The 24377-nt window shown below is 38.9% G+C and overlaps 1 protein-coding gene across 7 annotated transcripts in view; it reads right to left on the bottom strand.

The window, feature by feature from the left end:
- LOC146385290 (myosin-10-like) overlaps positions 1 to 24377 on the bottom strand; it is a 64117-nt gene that overhangs the window by 19254 nt on the left and 20486 nt on the right. Inside the window, exons 4-19 of one of the 7 annotated variants that reach the window (XM_084930935.1) lie at positions 19636 to 19663; positions 16693 to 16795; positions 15893 to 15922; positions 15681 to 15695; positions 13588 to 13605; positions 10974 to 11066; positions 10341 to 10404; positions 9957 to 10055; positions 9575 to 9718; positions 8732 to 8827; positions 6883 to 7001; positions 5944 to 6096; positions 5620 to 5793; positions 4848 to 5021; positions 2345 to 2459; positions 2063 to 2125 (exon numbers count right to left, since the gene is read on the bottom strand). In XM_084930935.1, the coding sequence (XP_084787061.1) occupies positions 2063 to 2125; positions 2345 to 2459; positions 4848 to 5021; positions 5620 to 5793; positions 5944 to 6096; positions 6883 to 7001; positions 8732 to 8827; positions 9575 to 9718; positions 9957 to 10055; positions 10341 to 10404; positions 10974 to 11066; positions 13588 to 13605; positions 15681 to 15695; positions 15893 to 15922; positions 16693 to 16795; positions 19636 to 19663 (1488 nt within the window). The remainder of the gene's footprint in view (positions 1 to 2062; positions 2126 to 2344; positions 2460 to 4847; positions 5022 to 5619; positions 5794 to 5943; positions 6097 to 6882; positions 7002 to 8731; positions 8828 to 9574; positions 9719 to 9956; positions 10056 to 10340; positions 10405 to 10973; positions 11067 to 13587; positions 13606 to 15680; positions 15696 to 15892; positions 15923 to 16692; positions 16796 to 19635; positions 19664 to 24377) is intronic. The other 6 variants (XM_084930939.1, XM_084930937.1, XM_084930936.1 and 3 more) reach the window with 6 other exon arrangements.

Raw genomic sequence — 24377 nt, 5'->3', positions numbered from 1 at the left:
CATAAACAACAACAACTTTGCCAACAAGCGAGTCGTTATGGGAAACACGAGATGGGAAACGCCACGGGTAGCTGGTGAGCAGTGACTTAACCTTCTAAATAAGAGCAAAGGGGTTGTCAGTCAGTAAACTGATCATGGATGGTGTTATTTTCTTAGATGATGAAAAAATAGAAACAAAAAATGCTAAAATTTGTCTGTTTTTATAGTGGGATGGGAAAATATATTAGAGTGGCCTGCCTCAGTAAAATATATGTGTGGGAAACAGAGGGAACAGCTAGATCCAAAACAGCTGGATTAATATAGTTTTCAGTTTTCTGTGTATTTTGTGGTGGATTTGGTTCTCTATTAGGTATTTCTGAGAGCAGGATGGTGTATGCGTTCTTAAAATAAACTACAGTGTGAGTTGCTCTTGTGAAGGAACATACCTATAAGTATAAACATCAGCACTTTTGAGTGATTTTTTCTTAAGATGAAGCGCTTTTGATTGTGGGTAAAAAAAATCAAGGTTTGAAGAAAAAACAATAACTTTTCGGAGGTTAGGGCCACGGCAGTGGGACGACCTGTACTTGAGAGATCTACTTGCTTGTGAGTTTGAGCAGCTGAGGTAACTTTATGACACGTTATTGTGAGTCTGAACTTCATTTAAGACCCACAACTTGAACATGATGTATTTTGACCATCACGTTCTGCTTTTGAATGACCTCAAGAAACAAACAAACAAAACAAACTAAACCCTTCATCACCAGTATCCTCTTGTATATTATCATTTAATGGCCTGCTGTGCTTAAAAAACCTCCAGTATAACAGGAAATACTGCTTTGAACTAAACCTGAAAGCAGCTGTTAAACAGACTCAGACTCATGTTAGCAGTGAGACATCCCTGCCTCTGCCTGTTATGATGGACCTCAGGATGTGATCAACAGTAATTCCAACAGACAACTTTACACAAGCTTCACTGACAAAACCTAAAACCTGTAAGTCTTAACACCTGATTAAACACAGACTCTGGGTCATCTCATATAACAGGTGACCTCCTTAGAGTCAGCTGATTTGTTTGGTACAGTACTGGAAAAGTCTATCAGGTGGGAGCAAGTGGACTGACCCATATGTCACTTATAAAAAGGGGTGTGTCATAAGTAGCTCACCATACTACATTACAAAATGTAACAAGAAGAAACACATTTATAACAACTTATATCTTAAAAACTGGAAAAGTAACAAAAAGCAAGTATTACTTATTCTATACAGATACCTTTGTCTATCATTATTATTCAGTAATATTATTCAGTAATGTGTCATTTCAGTTTATTCAGTAAATAAGTCAGGCTGGAGGGGGAACGAGTTTAGAGTGCCTGTAAGTTTTAATAATCACACTGCAAGAGGGAGGGATACAATATGCTGTGATTGATATTTTCCCCCCATCACTATTTATTAATGCCCCCGCAGTTAAATCATAATTACAATCACAGACTCCTGAGTTTAACCGAGGTGATACACGACCTGCTTTCTGGACCCTCCACAGTGATATGTGAGCTCAGAGCCAAAGCAAAATTCCACATCTGGTTTTAATTCTCTGCCACTGTGTCTAGGGACAGGAGGAAGGCGGGAAAATAATGTTATTAAATATTCTTCAGTAGAGTTTCAAATCCTTCATTTGCTCGTGGATGTTTCACATCACTGATGGGGGACAAAGGGAAGAATAAACAGCAATCAGACTCAGACACAGCTGCACTAGATTCCTGTTGCTTGCTTCAGGGCAGCTGGACATACAAAGATCACAAGACCCCATGTCAGCCCACTAACACACCGAAACAAATTAAAGCACACTGGTTCGACTAAAGAGAGACAATGACTATATTCTACTCTAGCTTATTTAGGAACTGGGCACTACTGCTTTTGGCTGAGACAAGGGAGCCATGCAGCCTGGAAGCAGATGGGAGCCACTGCAGCTATGACAGACAGCATTGGCTGAAGCATGAAGCACAGAGCCAGATCTGGGCGGAAATGTACCAACAGGTCACTTTCAACTATGATTCTGGCCCAGCACGACCCAGTCATTCACCTGCCGGCTCATCCAGACTAGTGACACTGTCATAGAATGAGGCCCTTTGAATGGTCTGAATCTCTACAACACAGAAAGAGAGAGACAAGGATGGGGCGCTCTTAGAAAAGGGTAAACGAGGCAGACAGCTGCTGCTGTTAGTAGGCTTCCATGACAGACATGTAGATGTAGAAAAGCAAACAGGTACAAACATAATGAACTACAGGAAGTATTAATAGAACCAGTTGGTTGTAGTTGTTACAGCTGACTTAAGCGTTCAGAGATAAGTAGCTGGTACGTTACCATCCTTCCACAGTTCAGCCACAAACTTGTCAGTTGACTGATGGAGAAGTGTCGCCACGTTGTCATTCAGAGGGTCCATGTTCTTCATTAGCCACTCATCTGCCTTGTAGTCCACCTGTAAGAGTAAATAGAGGTATAGCTCAGAAAAACGCACTATTATCTATAAGACATTTTGGTTTTTAACATTAACTCATATTAAAAACAGAAAGAAAAAAAATAAAATAAAAATATCACTTTTTCCAGGCCGTATGATGAGTGGTGACCTGTTGCAAAAGCTCTCATGTTCCTAGCTTTATCCTGATGTGAAATGGCTGTTTTGTTTTACAAAACATATTGATGCCAATGAAACCACGGTGGAAGTGACAGAGTTTCACAGCTGGTTATCACGGGGAACGGCCGGTGTTTGCACAATATGGACGAGCTCAGTGAGCTGATTAAGGATGAGACAGGTGAGCGTGGACTGATCGAGTGTCTGTGCAGAGTCACAGATCCAGGAAATCTTTCCTCTATTGTGTCACAATACCTGCAGTTATTTGTTAGGTGTTACTCATTGTATATGTAAGTGCGCTCATTCGCACAGTATTGTTCCATCTTTCTGATATTGTCTGTTTGTCTTGCTTTATTGACATTCTGCTTCATTTCTTTTGTATATTATAATTGAAAAATAACAAAAAGCCACCCAAAAATAAACAAATTTATAATGAAGAAAAAAAACGACTTTATTTCAAAGTTTAAAATATTTGGCTGCTCAGACACTAATTACCCACCTTTGGGATAAATAAAGTTTATTTTGTTAACTTTATCTTATTTATTTGTATCTTTCTAACAGAAAAGATTTTATCATTTCTGAATGATCATCACTGACAGGTATACATAAATGATATGGTTAACCAAAATGTAATCTATTACATTTTTAACATTTGAAAGCCCATTAACGTATATCTATGTGTAAATTCTGTCTCAATCATTGTGAACTTCATGGTGAATTTAACTGTCACTATGACCTATAAGGTGTTTTTTATTCTAAAAAACTTACACGCCACATTCACAGTGCTTTATTTTACCAACTTAAAGAGCTATGTAGGTGCTTTCATGCACGCAGTGATAGTATCTTGCCCAAACATTTAGACTGGAGAAGCACGGACCTCATGGGACAGGCCTCTCTACCTCCTGCAGCTTTATAAACTCTGTATCAGGATCATTTAGCGCAGTTGGATGAGAATCGGACTCCAGAGCGAGAGGTGAACAGTTCAAGTTTACCTTTCATGGTACATTTTCTTTAACTTTCTTACTCTTCTCTTGAGAATATTTTGTGTTTTTTTGTTGTAGTCGATAAAAGACAACTACTACTATTCTTCAGTACAGAGGTTTTTCTTCCAACACAAGCTTTTTCGTAGCTGGAAAATCCAACTTGAACATCCAAGTGACGCTCAACAAGCAACAATATTATTTTTTTATGTCTCCAAGGTCGGCACAACTTTTATTTCGGAGATATATTACAACCCAGACTAGACGTCAAGATGGTAATTCAACGTGAAAATGTTTGCTGGTCATTAATTGTATAATAAACTCCCCATTTATTTAGGATCCATTCACTTTTAAAGACCTGTAAGTCAGAATATTTCATGCTTGAAAGCAAAAACTATAAAAATGTTAATTTCCCATCTGTGCAGTTTGAAGCTAACAAAGATGCTGTTCAATAAAGAGCAACACATAAATACCAAAATATGTCTGATGTTAGCAAAAAATTCTCCATTTCATAGTTTGTGCATCATCTGTCACTGCTTGAATCACATGTTCCCTAAAAACCAAACACATACAAGACTTTTCATCTTTTCTGATTGTAGAAGTGTATAAATCAAGCAACATTTCCACACTGCTCTGAATGAGATCATTTTTCTCTGTGCACACCTGTGTTAACAACATTTGCAGCGTTTGGCTTCGTTGTGCTGCAGATTTTTCTCCACGGCAGACGTTCCTACAGCTGGAATCTTTCAGTTTTTGAAATATTGAGGCGTGAAACAACACAGTCCGCACAATGATAAGCAGATGTGCTACTCTGTGGGTCTCCCTACGAGACAAATGCTGCGCTCTGTTGCGTAACAGCACAGACTATCCAAACCCACTCCCTCACGATGAAATATAAATCAAGCTGTTTCAGTGTTTCCCTGAAATCCCCCCAAAGGAGAAGTATGTGTCAGCGTTTTATGTGACCTCTGACTGTCAGCGACTTTTCAGGGATGAAAGAGGGATTCAGAAAAGAGGATTATGGTAAACTGAAGCATAAGTGTGATGATATCAGCTGTAGCAGCTGTGACTGTCACTCTGATTACTTTCTCACCTGTGTGGCTGAACTGAGGGATTCTTTTTAAAAGCGCTAGCTTATCATGGCCTAAAAACAAGCATCAAACATCCTGAACAGTCAGGGAGGCAGCAACAGGAACCGGCTGATTTTTATAGAGATAAAAAAACATAAAAAACCCCACAAAAAACACAAGCATACCCTGCCGGCGTAGTGGATGATGCAGAAGTCGGCCTTATCTTTGAGCTGCCGGGGCTTCTGAAACTTGGTGTGCGTGCCCTGCTCCTGGATCAGCTTGTCTACAAATGTCTTGTCTGTGGCTTTAGGGAACCAGCACTCCTCATCCAGCAGAGCCAACACGCCTGGAGGGTTCGCCTGGAGGAGTCATAACACAGGACAGGACGTTAAGACTGCAGAGAGGGTGGACAGGAATATAGCATCGACACACAAAGACAACGGATCTCATTTCGTTTTCAAAACAGAAACACGTGTCTCGCACTGCTTGAACTCTGAGCCATTTTTTTCCTGGTGTGATATTCTTCATGATATCTTTATGATATCACACCAGGACAACTACGTGAATTATTACCCCCCCCCCCCCCCCCCCCCATGCTGTCAGAAGATGTGATTTTTGGCTTTTGTTATGTTTAGAAATTTGTGGTTTGTGGCAGAAAAAAAAACTCTTTAATCCCGAAAGCAACCCCCCCCCAAAATATATATATATTTTTTTTGTCCAGAAAAAAAGACCACTATTCTTCTGACTTAGACTTCAAGCTTTATTTCTTTATTAGGCATTAACAGGAATAAAAAGGACATTTGTTAAATAGAATAAAGCAGTGCATGACTAAAAGGAAATATTAAGTATTATAATTTAGTTGCTAAATAAGTAAAGAAAGATTAAAGTTAAAACATTCTCCAACTTCAGTTCTAAGGAGAATGAATCTAATTGACAAAAGCTAATAATGGAACTGACCGGTCTCTCGATGAGGTCGATGCAGGGCTGCAGGTCGAGGCCGAAGTCGATGAAGCTCCACTCGATGCCCTCCCTCTGGTACTCCTCCTGCTCCAGGATGAACATGGTGTGGTTGAAGAGCTGCTGCAGCTTCTCGTTGGTGTAGTTGATGCAGAGCTGCTCAAACGAGTTCAGCTGAACGAGAAGAAGATCGACACAAGCAAGAACATCATCATCACTGGAAATAATTACCAATGACACAACCTGACAACCACTAACCACGTGGCAAATAAAAATAAATAGATAAACTTTGTCATTAAAGAACTAAAAAATTTAAATTCATACCTGGAAGATCTCAAAACCAGCAATGTCCAGGATACCGATGAAGGAGGCACCCTGCCGTTTGGTTCGGTCCAGGGCTTTATTAATGCGATGGACAAGCCAGCGGAACAGACGCTCATACGTAGCTTTAGCCAGGGCCTCGACAGCAAAGTCCGCCTGCAGAGAGAAAGTGTGAGAAAAGAAGACCGTGACAAAACAATGAACAGAAAAAAGAGCTGAATGTGGCACGGGAACAACAACAACAACAAAAAAGACATAAGTGTGTGTGGGCTGAAACTAAATGAATTCTACAAACACACTTCTAGTTGCACTCACGTTTTCTTTCTGAGACTTTTTATCCGAAATGCTCGGATGACAGCTGGATCTGTATCAGTCTGCAGGACTACAGCACTTTAAATTTCCAATGCTTCATTTAACAAATGAATGTAGAAAAGTTCAAAATAACATTCTTTATGCTTTTATTTTTTTAGACTGTTTTGACTATAAGCTTTCGTTATTTTGATTTCCCTGGCTTAGTGCTTTCACCAATGCCTCACAGCGAGAGAGCCCTGGGGTTGCGCATAAGGAACATAAGTTACAAATTTTACAACTTTCAGTATGCAGAAGCAGCCCGAAATTATGCTTCACAAGGGGTTAGGACGAGGACCCACACAGACTGAGGAAGCTGTTGTAACAATGATTTGGAAAAGGCCCAGGTACAGTTCATCTAACACTTTGTACACACGACCTGAAGCAGAATTTTAACCGCATGAACTCTGGATGCCCCCTTAACTCGTCTAACAAGACAGCTGTATTATGCAGCTATCTAGCAGAAAAAGCACAAATGCATTTTTTAGTTAAACAATCAATATACAGTTAATCTGTTACCAAAGATCTCAAGAACAAAAGAGGAAACACATTACATTAGTCAATAGAAAAACCCCCAAAACAAAGCAAACTGACCTGCTCTTTAGTCTGAGCTTTCTGGACGTAGTCTCTCCCCACTTTGATCCTGGGAGTCAGGATGGCTCTGGTAAACTCCATTACATTCATCCCCAGCAGATGGCAGAGCTTCTGAGCAGCTGGAGAGCAACACAACTTCATTTACATCAGAAGAAAATCTGTCCTACAGTGGATTTCAACCTGCATGCACCTACAGTTCACGATATAAAACAGAAAGCAGAAATTACTTAATGTGTAGGAACCATTTATAGTATCAGGCTCTAGGTTCTTTGCTGTGGCTCAGGTGTTAAAAGTGGGTCATCTGCCAATCAGAAGGTCAGTGGAGTTTAACTGTGTGAATGTTAAGTAAAGTGCTTGGCTATTGATAAAAAGCACTTTATGAACGTGTGATTGGGTGAATCAGAATCATGGTAGAAAACACACTTAGTAGAAAGGTGCAACTCAGACTGTTTGCCATCTAAACGTGTTTCTTTCTGCTGTAAATTCGAGCATTTTCACCGACAGGATATCTGATCTGTGTGGATAGACTTGGGTGATTCAGGAAAACTGCAGTTTTGTTCTCTGTTGCTAATGAATGATATTGTTTTTATAGATAACCTGGTGAAACTCTATTAAAGGCTAAAAGTTTCAGGTCATTAGGATCATGACTAATGTGAGTGACTCTGCTAAGCTGTGTCACCAGCTGAACCTGTGCGCCGTGTTTGTGGTGTCAGTGACTTTTACAGCCTTTTTCTCGAATTAGATGAAAAGTAATCTGGCTAGCTGTGCGGCTATCTATAATAGTATGTAACACTGTAGCACTGCTTTTTTATGTTATTTGCTAATTACTTACTTACTAATTAGCAGGCACCCCCTGAGTGGATGCAACTTGCTCACCAAGCTTGAGAGCATTAGTTCATAACAGAGTACTTCATTCATCCATTCACCCAAATATGCTCCCCGCTCTCTTTCTCATGAAGTCGGCAGCCACAATTCCCAACGCAAAGCTTTCATACACAACCTATATTTCCCACAGTATTTTAATTTGTGTAACTGTGGCTCGTACCTAATAGAAATCAAACATGAAGCAGAAATTATTAAATGCGTAGAGGAAAAAAAGTTTGGTTTTCAAGAGTTACTCGAATGAGACACGGTTTTTCCCCAAAACTACTTTAGCAGCACTGTCTGAGTATTAGATCATCTAACTGATATATAAACAGAATATATAATCTGTGAAAAAACATAGGTGAGCTTTGCTGTTTTCTTTTAATGACTAATATTAAGATTTACTACAGTTTTCATGAGAAATGTTTCTGGAACAGTGTTATATTTTATGTGGCTGGAGCTTGTGGAAAAGTAGAAAAAGCAGAATCTGTTCTAGATAGCCAAAACTGACTATTTAAAAAAACACAACAAAAAAACCATCTGCTTCAGTCCTGATTTCTGCTGTTGAATTTGGAAATATCTAACTGAGCTGGATCGTTGGCATCAGACTCATCCTCTCCCCCCGTACCGCTCTGTTAAGTGCCAAATATGCAGTGCCACATGTGGAGGAACTGGAAGGCTGTGCCCCATTTCCATCAGGAGTAAATCCTCTCAATGATGTGGTTTAATGGCAAGCTGACAAGGCGCAGGGAGCGAACAGACATAAATCACAGGCCCCTCTGAGCTGTGGATGAGGCGCACTCCGTGAGGGAGGTGCACAGTGAAGGAGAAGAGCTGAAATATATATGAGAAGAGGAAAAGCAGCAGGAGGAGGAGGGTGACCTGACCCCTGAGGTTATAGAGCAGATGTGTGTGTGTGTGTGTGTGTGTGTGTGTGTGTGTGTGTGTGTGTGTGTGTGTGTGTACACAATTCTGGGATACTTACCGGTATTATCAGGCATAGAAGCTTGGTCACTGTTCCTCTCCTTCTTAAAGACGATGTTGCCAAACTGAAGGACTGAGGACACCACTTTCAACATGGCTACAAATATCAGAATCCAGAGAAAACAAAATTACTTGAGTATGACATCATTTTACTTCATTAACTATATTTAGAAAGTTAACAAAAAAAAGGGCAAGAAGACTCAGATAACCTACAAAACTAGTAATGAATAACACCCAAACAGCAGAAAAATGACTGTTATTCCTAAACAGTGGAATACAGGTTGAACACATCCAACACTTCACTGTTATACCAGGCAACTTACTTTCATCAATTTATTGTGCTGTCCAAATTTGAGTTAAATACAGTATCTGTTAGAATATACAGCATGAATATTTTTTAACATAAAAATACCTCTTATTTGTCTTTTTTATATAGAATTATTACATTAATACTAACCTTAAAGTCAGTTTTTATTTGATGTGAAGGAATACATCATTTAATCCAATAAAAGGTTTTTCCATTAGCTAAAAGTACAATACCACAGAAGGAGCCACATGTTTATTATGTTAGCAAACATGAACATTTCCAGTGGTTCTAGGCCAAAATATGTTTTCTTTCCTGATTATTTCTAAGAGAGGGGAAAATCATGTGCAGCTTAATCTGCAGTAACTCAGGTTTTAACTGTTTTAATTTGCTGAACCCTCACGTCGCAGAACTGAAGAGAGCTGCTGTTTCACTGTAACTTAAACCTTGAACCAAATTATCGCTTTACCAATCAAGCAAAGGCAAACTAACTAGTTTGAGAGTTTTATTGCATGTTTATTTTATTGGGTTACAATATACCCAGAATCTCCTCATGGCCAAAACTCATGATGTGCATGGCCTCCATGGTCTCATGGAAGTTGTCTTTGTCCTGCTGGCCTGGGATTGGGATGTTACCATTGGACAGGAAGCGGTAGTTGTTGAATCCTTCCAAAAGCAGGTCCGCTGTGGTCACAAGACAGGAAAACAAAACAAATTTAACCCCAAAATGATTCACATGGACTTCACACAAAATTAGGCCATGACAGAGCTACTGATAACATTAGGAACAATAAGGCGTAATAAGGTGTCTAATTTTAATGCTGTATGTACTGTAAAATAGCATAAACTATGGTTGCGTTACACAAAAATACAATCCAAAAACAAGCCACGGTTTAGAGTTATTGAAACTCGGACTGCTCACATTTGAGGTGCTCCCCGGCTCCAGCCAGCAGCTGATAAAAAACGTGGAAGGTACGCTCATCTTTGGCTTGACGAATAGCTCTGGATTTTTCCAGTAAGTCTGGCACAGAAAGTCAAGAAAACCAGATCTGTTTGGTGGGTCAGTATGCCACATATCAGGCTTTGGGATTATCTGGTGTCCAAGGTTGACAAAAGGAGTCGCTGAGATAAATAAACACACGCTAAACTAAATGAATATGTATAGCACATGAAAAAGTTAAACATTTTATACAGTTCTTTTTCTTTGGTCCAGACTGAGATCACAGAACAAAAGTATTCTTGCTTCCAAAAAAACTGAATTTAAAATTCCCCATTACATGAATACTTCTGTTTTAAAACAGGATACAGGTTTCAATGTTGGCCCCAACGATGTATCCAGTGACATCAAAGTTGATCCGGATGAATTTCCCCTGTCGAGATTAACACAAGATAACTTTCAGGAAGTGCACAAAACAACACGAGCGGCATTCAATCGATTACATAATGGCTCTTTTATAACACACAGTGAGGCTGTGAGAATCTGCACTGATGGTAGCAGAATAATGTACCAAGACTCAGCGTGAATCCTTCAAAAGCATGAGTAATGCTTAGACTGAGAGGCTGATTATTAAATTTTATCCAGTAGAAAGCAATGCAGGCCGTCACTGATATTTCTCTAATAATATATAATTATATTTTAATTATAGGAAAAAAAACAATTTCAGAAAATAATTTGCTATAGAAACACATGAGACAACTGATCCTTTTTGTCTCTATAACTGAATAAGAGCTGCCTTAAGTCCCAGCAGGTCCGGTATAACAAAGGTCTCCTAAATGATTAGCAGGCAACAGTATCCAGATAAATGGCCTTGTCTTGTAAATTACCGTTACAAGACATAAACACATTTGCTAAAACTCATCTAGGTGCCAACGCAGGATCAGTAAAAGTGGTCCTGAGGCGAAAACAATTCAGTTTAGCTGATCATTTTTCTGTACTTACAAAACGTGATGAGTTGTCATTTTTCACAGTCTTTGCATTCCCAAAAGATTCAAGGATGGGATTGGCTTGTAAAAGCTGCCGTTCCAGTTCACCCTATCATAGAAAAAGGAATCTTTTGTCACCACATCAAGGTCAACACACAAAACTTATAAACTTATGAGAAGTTTTCCACTGACGATGAAAAGTCAAACATAGACATGCAGAAAAAGGCAGAGGATGTCCGAAGACTTGGTTTATACAGAAAAACGTCACATTACCGCCATAGAGTTAAACTGAACAAACAAAAGCTACAGAAAAGATGACAAGTGTCACGGTTGGACAAAAGAAACATGTCTACAGATGATTATTCGTGTGTCTGGTAAATTGTAATTTCTTTGCCTCTTAGACTTTAAAAAGAATAAAAGTAATGTAGTGGTGGGTTAACAATAAAAGAAAGGAAAGAAAATTAAAGTGAATCAAGTAAAAAATTGTTATCATTTTGAATTAAAAGGTTGTTTAATTGTATTTATTTTGTTGCCCACAGCACTAAATGAGCCCGGTGACACGGAGCCATACAAGTTTCCAAAAGTTTCAAACTGCAGGTGAATTTAGGTCACATTTCATCTCTTTCATCACAAAGACACAATGTGACCACCACATGAAAACATAAAATCATACGTGACAGAAAATCTAAATCAGTTTATCCATTTAGTAATTTTATGGCAAAAACAGCTTTCATACCAGTTCTCAGTCAATAAACCAGCTCTAATGTTTTAGATTAAATATTCTTTGATATTGGTTAAAAAGTTCAAATTAAACAGTTTTTCTGGTTTATTACTCTATAAATGCACATTTTTGAAGTTTTGGATGAAAACACCAGTTTAAACATCAGCTGTGATATTTTATAGATTAAACAATGGTTTAAATAATCCAGTCTTAATGAAGCTACTTTCAAATACTTCCACCTTTAAAGTCCTTTTATTTTGTCGCATTTAAAACCTTTAATAGTTTAAAACAAACAACGGAGTCTTTGCTGACATGTGGTATGCAGCCTAACCACTTTGTTATGAGGTCACACTCAGGCTTTTGGACTTTTTGCACAGCCTTAGGCAAATAAAAAGTAAGTTTGAACTGCAAATAATGGAACTGAAGATGACTGATGTGTCTGTATCTTTCGAAAGAGACGTTTTATCTTTTTGCTTTGACGAAAGCCAGAAAGCCATTTTATCAAATCAGGAAGAATGTGTCCACAACACACAGCAGACACGGTTTGCTTCTTTTTTCTTTTTTGTCAAGCTGGACACTTCAGGAAGCTGAATAAATAAATAAGTGACTTATGCAGATGTTTAGACAGGTGTTTCCACTGTGTTTCCATCCAAACCATATTGTTGGCTTTGTCGTGTCTAAAGGAGCCAAAGACAGTTTCTTCTGCAATGTTATTTCTCTTCTTGTGGCTCAGAGGAATATTTTCCCATTACGACAGAAATAGCTGCGTGCGCTGAAGGTTTGAGTGTGTCTGAGGCCATTTTCCACTGAAGAGAATTGAGGAATCAGCACTGCGCTCAGAATGTGAGACATGTAATGTGATCTTTGGCCTAAGAGTTAAATGTGCTGCTTTTAATTGAGTTTTTGAGCAGCTGGAATGAAGCAGGGCTGAACTGGATAAACCTGGTCTCTGTCCATCAGCGGCGTTGCAGCCCACAGACGGCACAGGGTTCAAACCGAAAGCCTTTGTTTCTATATAAACACAAGCGTGTGGTGCAACTTGGTAGTTAAAATTGTTCACTGGCAGCCTTTACATCTGTGTGGTCTGCACACACAAACAAAGAGCAGATTACAAACATCAGTGGGGGTCCAGCAGCAGCATTATGAGCTGACCCACATTCCTGTTGTAAAGTGAGCACATGTGATATCTGACAGCCAACGGAGCTGGCTCCTCCACTTTAAATGACCATTTACTGCATAATTTTGATAAAATGAGTCACCCATTATCAGCCAGCACTCAAAAAATAAGAGATCTTTTTTAAAAATAAAAAAAGTTCACTGTGTGTGCTTTGGCTCAGTACTTTGGAGATTTAGTGGACTCAGAAAGGATCAGTCGCAACTGTCCCAGTAAATCTTCTGGGGCAGAGGCCAGTTGTGGCTATGTTTCCACAGCTCAGCATCTGCTTTGGAGGTCACAGGGCCAGACAAATATTGCAAGTCCCTGTTCTCACCAACAACGAGAACACCGAACATGTGGGGAACTTATTTGGACCAGATTCTTAGGCTGAAAAGAGGTCAGAAGAGGTTCTGTGCTAGCCGCTAGTTAAGTGATAAGACGAGATGACTTGAAAGCCAGTGAACCACTTCAAATGTCCTCACAGTGTCAGCACTGTAAATGTTGCATGTGTGTTACAATAAGCAGAAGCTGCTAAATTAGTAAGAACAAAACAGTTGAGCTCATGCAATGCGAAGGTTAAAAGTATCCAAATATAGCAGCTCAGTGAAGGTTTAATGGAAAGCATCTACTGCACAGCCTCAGGGAATATTTAGTTAGTAGTGGGTTTATCTAGCCAGTGGAAACAGAGTGGGAAAAGCACCCCTTTTATTTTGTAAGTGAGGTAAAATAGGTGAGAAACTACATACTACTCACATAAAACAGGGGTCCACTCTGTAGGATATGGGGAAATTCAGTAGTTATATTAATGATATTTATTTGAAAAATAACACATTTTATTAATGTTATAGGCACATCTATGCACAACCTACTGCAGTCTATGGATGAAAGCTGCAGCACAGATCATGATAGCTTATCCTGGCCCTCGAGACCCAGAGTACTGCTGATGTTCAAAAGATTTAATTTAAGTAAATTTATGACCATCTGACCCCCTCAGAACCAGCTGATTACTGTATTATGATAGCAAGAAGCCATTCAAAAATGTACCTTTATCCTAGGAGTAGTGTCTGAGGTTTAGCCAAGTATTATATTTAGTATATGATATTTATATGAATCCAGTGAGTCATATTTAAAAGATTTTTAAAAAAACGCACTGAAGGCTCCAAAATTGCGAATGTTAAATTTGACTATATTAGAAAATCGTTTTGACAACGAAGGAAGAAGAAGACAAACTTGGTATAAAAATGTAGATTAAAAAGGAGGCTCGTGTTTATAAGATATAACCTGTTTATAACATATTCTGAAAGTTTACCCAAAATGCACTTAATGATCTTCTCTACACTGAATATAAGAAAACAAATAAAAGAACCAGAGCTCGTTTCTGTCGCTCCATGTCAAAGATATTAAACTGGTGCAGATTTGGCTGTAGATGAAATCGTGCTGAACAAAACAAAAACACTTAAGCTTTCGACTGTCCCACTTGGTGTGGTGGTAAAATTGATGTGGGTTCAGTTTAATTTACCTTAACTAGGGCTGTGCGATATGACCAAAATCTCATATCCCGATATAAGAATTCTATCGTCCCGATAACGATATAAATCACAAAAATGTAACATTTTCTGTAAATACTGTGAATCTCGGGCAGCTCGACTTGCGGGAAGTGTTTCCAGATGCGCGTCATGTAGCTGGAGTCGAGTGTTTTAACCGATGCATGAAACGATACATTTTTAGACATAAGTTGTAACGGCCGTCGTTTTCTTTGTGAGTATTTATTACACGGCGTGCTGCGGGGAAAAGCCTGTTCTAACGTTTGAGTCTAAGGTTTATTTTTTAGCTCCTGGCGGCTCTTTTTTACTTCTCATCCGTTGAATAATCTGCTCTTTCACGTGATTCAGTTTATTTTGAAAAGTCTCAACAGGATCTTGAGCTTTATTGTGAAAGGTTTATGTGGTACATAAACAAGCGGGCACGCGATGGTGTTACCGTCGTTGTTGCTAACGACAACGCATAAAAACAGGCGCTTGTCCGTCCGTAGTGTGGTTATATTAAATATAAGAGAAAGAGAGAACTTTAAGAAATTAATATAGCCACTACAATGACCATCAAAACGGTGAAAAAATATTGCCGTAAACAGTTTATTTTGCGACACCACGAAACAAACGATAGCGTAAAATGAAACGATAGACGTTTTTATATCGTCATCCGATATATATCGTTATGTCAAACAGCCCTAACCCTAACTATGTTTTTTGTTCTTTTATTAGCCCTGAAAACGTCATCTCCTTTACCCATAAAGTTAGGAGAGCTAAAAAGTGCTGGGATAAGTACACAACACAAACACAGTACACAATAACTAAGTAAATCAGCTGATTCTGAGCGGCTCAGATGAGAACATTTTTCCTGGTTAATTTTACACGGAATGACGCAGCTGTGACCTGAACGTCTGGTATTTTGGAACAAAGTCACAAAAGACACGAGGACATGGACAATCTGCAGGCTGTCTGGGTCATGATGACCAGGTCAGAGAATCAAGTAATTTTGGTAAATGTGCTAATCGTAAGCTCTTATGGTGACATCCTTTAAAAATGAGGAAGGTCTCCAGCTCTTTCTTAAAAAAGCAGACACAGACATATATTTTTTAACTATGTAAACATATGAATACAACTGAAATACAATGTTTAAATATGACAAGATGACATTCAAGGCTTATTATTTGGCTACAACAACAAATAAACACCACATACACGTGATAATGTTTCAACCAGTGCCAATCACAGTAAAACAAAGCACAAAAAACAAACACATTTAAAGAAGTCTGAATAATCATGCCACTTTTAAAGTTTACTTACAACTGCATTTTGTGCCTGACAGAGAGAGACAAAATATCTGCTAAATAAGATATCTTCATTGTTAACACCAGGCAGCTTACATAAGTGTGAAAAGTAAAAATCGCTGATACCATTTGATGAACTCAGATATTTTATTAGATTAGTGAATACTGTCTTAAAGGTTATTGCGGCATGCATGTGAACATGGAGTGTAAGAAAGCATAAAAACTTGCCTGTAGTTTCACTGGTTTGGGTGATTCTGGCTGTTTGTTACAGATAAACAAATGTAAACTGTTAGACTGTGTGCACAAAAGCTTTACAATCACAAGCACCTCAACAACAATCCCACTTTTTAAAAAACATCTTTACCTCAATCACAGCATTTTTCTAGCACTGTATTAGTAGGATAGCAGTGGAATGACCCATCCCTCCCCCTTGTAGGTTAATTAAAAAAAATAAATAAAAAAAATAAAAAATAAAAATAAAAATCCACTTTATGAGCAGAATCTAAAAAAGGGGTTTCAAACATGCACCAATGTGTCCCATTCAGCACACTGGATGGCTTTATATGAAAACTGCACTAAAGGACTTTCCAGGAGAAAAAATGTGTCAAAACCTAAAAGCATTTCTGGATCTTAATAAGTTGCTTGAACCAAAAAAAGTTGCAAAACTACATGTGAAATTTTTGCACCTTCCAACTGTGATCTGTATAATCTTCAGTGATTAACAAATTACTGATGTAAGGTTTATGCCACAGCTTCTCTAAATTAACACTACTGGTAACAACCAAAATCATCTGTTTGTTAATCCACCTCTATGTGCAAGCTCTCAGAGAGGTCTAGAGTGCCGGCTCAAATTTGGGTGTAAAAATGTGAACTCCGTTTGTCATTTGCCCAATAAAAAAGAGAATAACTTTTGAGATGAGTTTGATACCCCTGATTTAAAGTGGTATTACATCAGGTTTTCATTTAATTAAGGACTAAAAAGAAGCATGAGAAGAATTACAAAATTGGTGAGACTTGTTAATACTCACGGGAATGTTGTGATCTTTTCTTCCTTTGTGCGAGGAGGCAACATGTGCCAGGTACTGAATGACCTTTTTTGTGTTTTCTGTCTTACCGGCTCCCGACTCACCTCTACAAAGCAAAGCAACAAGACGATACAAATAAAACAGGAACCAGAAAAACTAAAACTTTCACGGTGCGGTCATTTGATGATTATTACACTGTAGCTTGCTATCACCAGTGTGTGAATGTGTGTGTGAATGGGTGGATGATTGTGTATAGTGTAAAGCGCTTTGGGGTCCTTAGGACCAAGTAAAGCGCTATACAAATACAGACCATTTACCATTTACCATTATAAAAGACAAAAGGCAACCAAATGTTTGCTGTGTGAGGACTCAGCAAACAAAGCAAGACAGCTGAACTCTGGCTTGCTTTGTCTGTTTCTCCTTTTAAATAACTGTTAGATGTACTTTTACATTGTAGGCTTTCTTATAGATCTTTTGCTACCTAAAATCGGGTCAAGGCCACATGCTTTCTTTCTTTTTAAATAACTTAAAATACATATTTTACTTGCATAGGGTTAGTGTTAGGGTTAGGGGCACTTATCAGGGTCACTGAAGATTTAGACCTCAGAGGGTTAATACTTAGTCTACCATGAACTCTCCATGAACTCACTGAAATTTAAATTGACATGGGAATTGTTAATATTGTTGTATTTAAGGGTCAGTGGATCTGGACAAGGCATTTGACCACATTCCTCAGGGTGTCTGTGTGGCGCGCTTCGGTATCATGTTTCAGGCCCTCAAACCATTCGGTCCCTTCTACAATCATAGCGAGAGCTTGGTTCACATTACCAGCGATATATCTGACTTGTTGGGTCAGTTGGGAGGGGATAAGAGTGCTCCACATCAAAAGGAGCCATTTGAGGTGGTTCAAGTATTTGATTAAGATGCCTTCTGGGTGCCTCCTAGGTGAGGTGTGTCAGGCATGTCTAACTGGGAGGAGAGACACACCAGAGGAACTGGAGGAGGTGGCTGGGGGAGGGAGGACTGGGCATCTCCCCTGCTCTCACAATCCAGATAAGAAGCAGAAAATAGATGATTGCTCAATACTTTTATAATTTATGCTAACAGTTTGAAATTTTGGTTTCTATTCTTTTTAAAAAAAATTGTTTTAATTAGTTTTGTCTGGATATTGTGTGTTTGTAAAACTTTTGATAAGCGCTACAAAAATAAAAATTGTGCACTTTAGACCGTTTTGTGCACAGCTGAGTGTTCGTGGTTAATAGGTTAGACAAGAACTCTTTTTCACTACAGCAGCACAAATATAATCTCGGACTAAACTAAACACTGCTACATAAGTACTCCTGTTTATCTTTAAACTATATTTTTAAGCATCAGTCCACTTCAGCAGCTGTGGTTGCTGGCAGGCCTTTCACTGCTTTATCACACAGCTACCATGGAACGAGGGGAAAAAAAGAAAGAAAAAAGCTGCTGCAAAAACTTTGGGGAGCAGTTTAGATTTAGAGCATACCTGAGGTTTTACAGTAAGTGCAAATCTGCAAAAACCAAGTATGCACAAAACTATAGTTTTCCTTTCAGACTTGGCGAGCGTGATGTGGCTGGGAGATGGGGAGAGAGCAGTGGGTAAGTCTTGTCAGTCTTGTTAGGTACTGTGAACAGACAGTAATCGTGGGGAGATTGCGTCAGTGTGCTTGTTGTTGGCCTTGGACCGCTGGGTGTGATATTTCTCAGCTCCTCCACAATAAAAACCCCCCACTGCTGACCTAACCGTAGCTTATGAGATTTTCATGTTTTTTATTATGCATACAAGTGTCAAAACCTTTACCACTGTCCACAATTTGCGGCACATTTTAATGTCTGTCTCCAAGCAAACTCCAAAAAATAAAAATAATTGTTGAATTGCACAAATATACAAAATGCCTTTCATTAAAACTCAAGGTAGATCAACTGTCTTTGACTTCATTGAGGGGAGTCAGTTAGATGGATGATTATTTTCAGGAATGTGCTGATATAACACAGACTATATCGTTGTTTCAGGTTATTCTTTGGCAGCAGACGGTTGCCCTCCATAATCCCAGTACAGCCAGATGTTTCCCTCTGTTAAGAGGAAGCTTTTTTCTCCACACTGTTGCCCGTTTATAGTTATTCCCTGCATTACTTTCGACTCTTTATCTTATAAAGTAAAGAGCAAAAGTAAAATTATTGTACATAAAAAATGAACTGATTGACAGGGTGGCAACTTCAGACTTGGCTTATCTTTTATAGAATTGCTCTCTTCACTAACGCAAAATGTAGAAAATAGTAAGTTGTGCAGCAGCTGAATGAACATTATGACACCAAACCATGCGAGGTGTGTAATTTGTTGATACTGTATTGGAATTAAGGTTGCAGAGAGCCTTTGTAAATTACAGTTCTTTTAGTTCAGTTCAGTTTTGTAAACCCTTGTTGCATGGCTTATATCTTGATACCTTCTCTGGCATTTTCTTTGGCTTCATTCCTGTCATCAGCAGGCACTTGTCAGTGAAATGACGCCAGAGGATTGTGAAGCAGAAATGTCAGGCATTTCTCAGACCCACACTTCTTTTAAAGCAAGCTTCTCAGTGACACTGAGCAGGCTATTGCTTCTTGTGAGAAACGTAAAAAGTGTCCAGACCCTGAAGCAACTCACTCACTTTTACTGCCCTTTTCAACTCATGTTGTCAACTCATGCAAGTAAATGCATTATTGTCCGTTTCATTTAATTCAGGCAAAAGAAGCAACAGAGAAATACACTGCAAGACAGTTTCCATGTCTCCTAATGGAAAGGAGACATTAATTTGGTCCAGGTGGTTCAGTTTGCCTTGCAGAAGAATGTGTCGTGCCGGTGTACGTCAGATGATTTTAAAAACAGTAGCTCTGTTATGATGAAATAAGACCAGCCAAATGGTCTTAAATGGTCTGTTTACTCACGTGCAGAGAATGGACTGGTCCTCTCGATCTGTGGAGACAAAGGGGGAAAAAGGGGGACATGACACATAAATGAATGCTAGGTAAAATATTATGAAAATATTATGCAATCATTTATTATTGCATAGTATTTATTATTATTATCATTAAATATACAATATATTTTACTCTGAGACAGACATGAGTTTCCAAAATTCAAAGTCCTTACAAACTGTCATTGACCACATTTAAACAATAAAAATAGATGAATGTGAAATTTTAGGGAGTTGGAAGCAAACTACCTACCAGGTGAACCCAACAGCAAACTTGTAACTGCGTTATTTTATAAAACTGTGCCAGCTGGAAATCATAAAAATCACAAGTCTAACACAAGAGCTGAAACTGACATTTCAACCCGGCAACCCTCACTGAGTTTAAATGTCTCCTTTTCAACTGTGTCCCAGTAACCACAGGTAATAAAGACGTTCAGACAAACCATATTATAATGAAATAGTGTATATGGTTAGAAAAACTACTTGTCATATTTGTACTCAAATCTCAATTAAGGTGCTATTTATGAGAAAAGTGACCAGAAAAAGCAGGGCCTGTTGGGACTGACTGCATAAAGCCCCATTACACAAAGTCAAACCGATGCAGCTCATTTCTAATCTACACCAATAAGATCACTGACATTTTGCAGATGAATGTGCTTCGTGGCTAAACTTGCAGCTGGATTTGAATCACATTAAGAAAACCTGAAAAGTCCAAACCTAAGCCTCAATTAATGTGCTTGCATTAATTTGCATGGTGCTGAGGTCAGTCTGTACTTTGCGGTCGTGTGGCAGTAAAATAAAATGACACCTTCGGGGTTGTGCGAGTTTATAGCGTCTCATGAGCTCTGAGTGAGACAGCTTCAGGCAATAGAAGAGAAATTAATGATGATAATGATGTCATGGGAAAATACTACTTTGTCCTCCCATCAGTGCCTCCTTACGGAAACAGTCTCCTCTCCAGTTACACTGTTGTCTGATTAGCTTAAAGTCCAAGGCTTAGATTTGAGTCACTAGACTCAGACATGGTGTGTTGTTTCTGCATAACTTAAACTAAAACCCAGAAAATCTGCGTCACTGACATCACAATCACCAAAGGTTGTTATGCAAAAATGAAGAAAATAGCAGGATAAAGATTATTTATTAACCTTGGCAAACAGATGTATTATATTGGAACAAATTTAATTTGACAAACACTATCTCTAATTTTAATTTACAATTAAAAATTTGATTTCGAAATTCTGGTTTAGCTCCCTGAGGCAAGCAGATGACCCATATGTCATAAGGCTAATGCTGAGGCCAGCCCCAAGGCCATTACTGTCCTCCCTTGGTTTTTCTCCTAGCACCTGGTAGTGCTTAATGTGTTTTTATATTTGAAATGCACCTACGAACTGTTTGCCATTGCCAATAACTGCACCAGATAATGCTCACACATCATAACTCTAACATAACTATCCAGTCATTTGGGCTTTCGGAGCACTCTTTGAATATTTTTGCTTGGAATGCTTATCCCAACAAAATCAGACTAATCCAAGTTATGTAACAAGAGAATAATCCAGAAGTTTTAATGATGTAATCACAACATGGTACCAAACTATAAGGCTACAAACTACATCCCACCTTATTAAACATGCGCAGAAAAAACATTATCAGCTGATTGGTTTGAAAGTTTGAAGAAGACTGTTCTATCTTCTTTCATTCTCACTAAGGTACGTTCTTGTATCTCTTGATGAGCAATAACTTGTTCATTAAAGGGTCCAATCTCTGAGGTCGTTAATTCTGTGACTGAAGTGCAAAGTCTGCACGTTTGTTAAATGAAGGACTTAACACTGACTGATGATTGGCAGCTGATCCATTAGGAGATTGAGCTGGGTGAAGAAAGCCATCAATAACTCAGGGAAAGACTAAGCTTTTTTTTAGTTAAACCACAGCTAACTGAATGAGCTGGCCCTGGCTTATCCAAAGAAAGGTTTTCTCTGAAATAATTCAGCAGCATAATGTGACTGCTCTAAGCACATTGCAGGAAAACACAATATTAAAGTATAATTTCTCGTACATGAATACACTGAATACTAAAACCAATACCAATGTTTGGAAAAATCCAACACTGCAAAAGAGAAATGTGACGTCAATCATAACCTTTTGTTCTTTTTGTAGCACTTTCATAAGGACAGGAGTTGCTGCTAAGAGAAACAATTTACACCCCTGAAAAAGCAAAAGACAAATTATAAGTTTTTTCCTTTGTCCTTCTTTTCCAACTGTTGAAGAAATTTGACGTGCCATCTGGAAATCTTTATGCATACTTTAGAGATGCCTGTGGATATCGACCTAGTCACAGACAAGTGTCTACAGCTTGTCCATTGTGTACATAGGCCAGCAAGACCGCTCACGCAAGTAGAAATTGTGCAATCAACCAAAACCACACCCTACCACAAAGAACATCAGCAGTAATGACTTTAAAATGGAAACTACATGCACTAAGAATAATTTACACCATAGATCCCACTCTCTAAATTTGTTATTTTAGCAACACTGTCTGTGAAACTAGATGAAAACACTGATTTATGTTACTTTTTGACATTTTTTAAATGTACTATCCATGCTCCAACAAAGAATTTAGAAATTTTAAAGATAGACTGTTCACTTTAATTCTTTGCCTCCTAATGACTTTTAGTGGACATCCGTGTACAGGACAGCAGTCATATGTTACAGTCCTCCCACCCACACTCCCCTTGTGGGTGGAAACAAATGCTTTGTGATGGCAAAAGACCAAGATGTGTTGCTCTCATATATACACGAGGGAAACAACAATGAGCACATTTTTTACTTTTTTACTATGATGGCCTAATTTATTAACACATGGTTCATATGATGGCTCTCTGCTCTTTATTGCATATTTTGTACATAACCTTCGAGAATATTAACATAAATAAATAATGGTGGTAGCCAGTGTTAACCCTAGTCTCCTAGTAGATACATCTATGGTATCAATTTCAAAATCCTACGTTGCCTTGTTGTCAAGTTATCGCATTTACAAGATTTTCAGAAAACTTGACCTCTGACCTTGACCTTGTGTATCTGTCTTGTCCGAGATTACAAGACAGATACACATATTATTATTATTTTGAAACTCCTACATCATTTTGTTCAAGGTTTGCCATTCAAAAAATGTTCAGAAAACTCAACGTCTGACCTTAAAGTCAAAGCCACCGACACTCAAACTTGTAAAAGATTTTTAGTAGATGCACCTTTGGTATCAATTTTAAACTCGCTTTGTTCTTGACCTATCGTATTCACAAACTGGGTGTCCACGCTGCTTGCCCGCTTGGTGAGCTGACGATAACACCTCATCAGCCTTTCAGGGCTGGGGAGTTAATTATAAAAAAGGTGAAAAGTATACCCAAATCCAGGGACACAATTATGGAACTGTAGATGCTTTTCTTTGGCTTAAGACTTCTAGAACTCTAATTTACACTATCCATGAAAGTTAATATCCCGACTCATTTTGTCCATGTTGTGTCCTGGGCTGGACTGTTGTGCCAGAGGTGAAGGTTTCCTAAAGTGCTGACTGCGTTCCTTTGGAGTACAATGGTGGAAGGTTATCTGACTGAGGACACAGCTGGATGGCTCATCAAGGACAACCTGGGTTTCCTGGCTTTGACCAGAAACTTCCTGCAGTAATAGACTCCAACAAGTATAACAGGCCATGTGCACATGGACTAAAGCTACACTGATCCTTTTGGATCTCTCACGTGTTCATGTTAACTGCAATGATACATGGATCAACACATGCAAACACAATCCCTCGTTAGCGCCTACCTTTATCACACATCTCTCTTTACATTCACATCCCTATCTGACCTAGACACAAAGAGAACACCCCCAGAAAGCGGGGGTGTCTCCTTTATCAGACTGGCTGCAGACACAGAGGAAAGATATGATCCACCGTGAGGCTGCCTGCTTACATTCATTGAGTTAACAGCTGGGCTGTGATCTGCAAACCTTCTCAGACTGTGAACTGCTGATTACTGCCAGAGACATATGGAGAGCTGAAATACATCAAAAATGTAAGCAATCTAATTTTATAAATATAACAGTGACATGGCGGTTAGCACTGTTGCCTAACAGCAAGAAGGCTTTGGGTGCAAATCCATCATCTGGCAGCAGATTTTCAGTGTGGAATTTGCAGCTGCCTGGGTTCTCTCCAGGTACTCTGGCTTCTCCCCACAGTCCAAAGAACATACAATTAGTGGGGTTAGGTTAATCAGAGGTGTAAATGGTGGTTTGTCTTTTTGTTTTAGCCCGACAACACACTACTGACCTGTCCATTGTGTTCCTTGCTTCTTGCTCTATGGCAGCTAGTGGAGGAACCTAAGTATCTCTGGATCCTGTTTACAAGTGAAGGAAGAGTGGAGCATGAGGCTGACAGATGGATTTGTGCTGCATCTGCAGTCATGCAGACATTGTATCAGCATGTTGTGGTAAAAAAGAGTGTTGAGCATGAAAGCTCAATTTACTGGTCGAACCCTACTCTCACTTGTCCTGAGTAGTGACCAAACAATAAGACGATGGATACAAATAGAAGAAATTAGCTTCTTCCAAAGGGTGTCTAGGCTCTCCCTTGGTGACAGAATAAGTTCAATCATCCAGTAGGGAGTCAGATTAGACTCCCTACTTCTCCACATCAAAAGGCTCCACAGTTGAGTTGTTTCAGCC

This window comes from Perissodus microlepis, chromosome 6 (genome assembly GCF_051167445.1).
Source record: "Perissodus microlepis isolate ML-2025 ecotype Zambia chromosome 6, ASM5116744v1, whole genome shotgun sequence".
In the NCBI taxonomy this organism is placed as follows: Eukaryota; Metazoa; Chordata; class Actinopteri; order Cichliformes; family Cichlidae; genus Perissodus; species Perissodus microlepis.
This window is presented reverse-complemented; position numbering and strand designations above follow the sequence as displayed.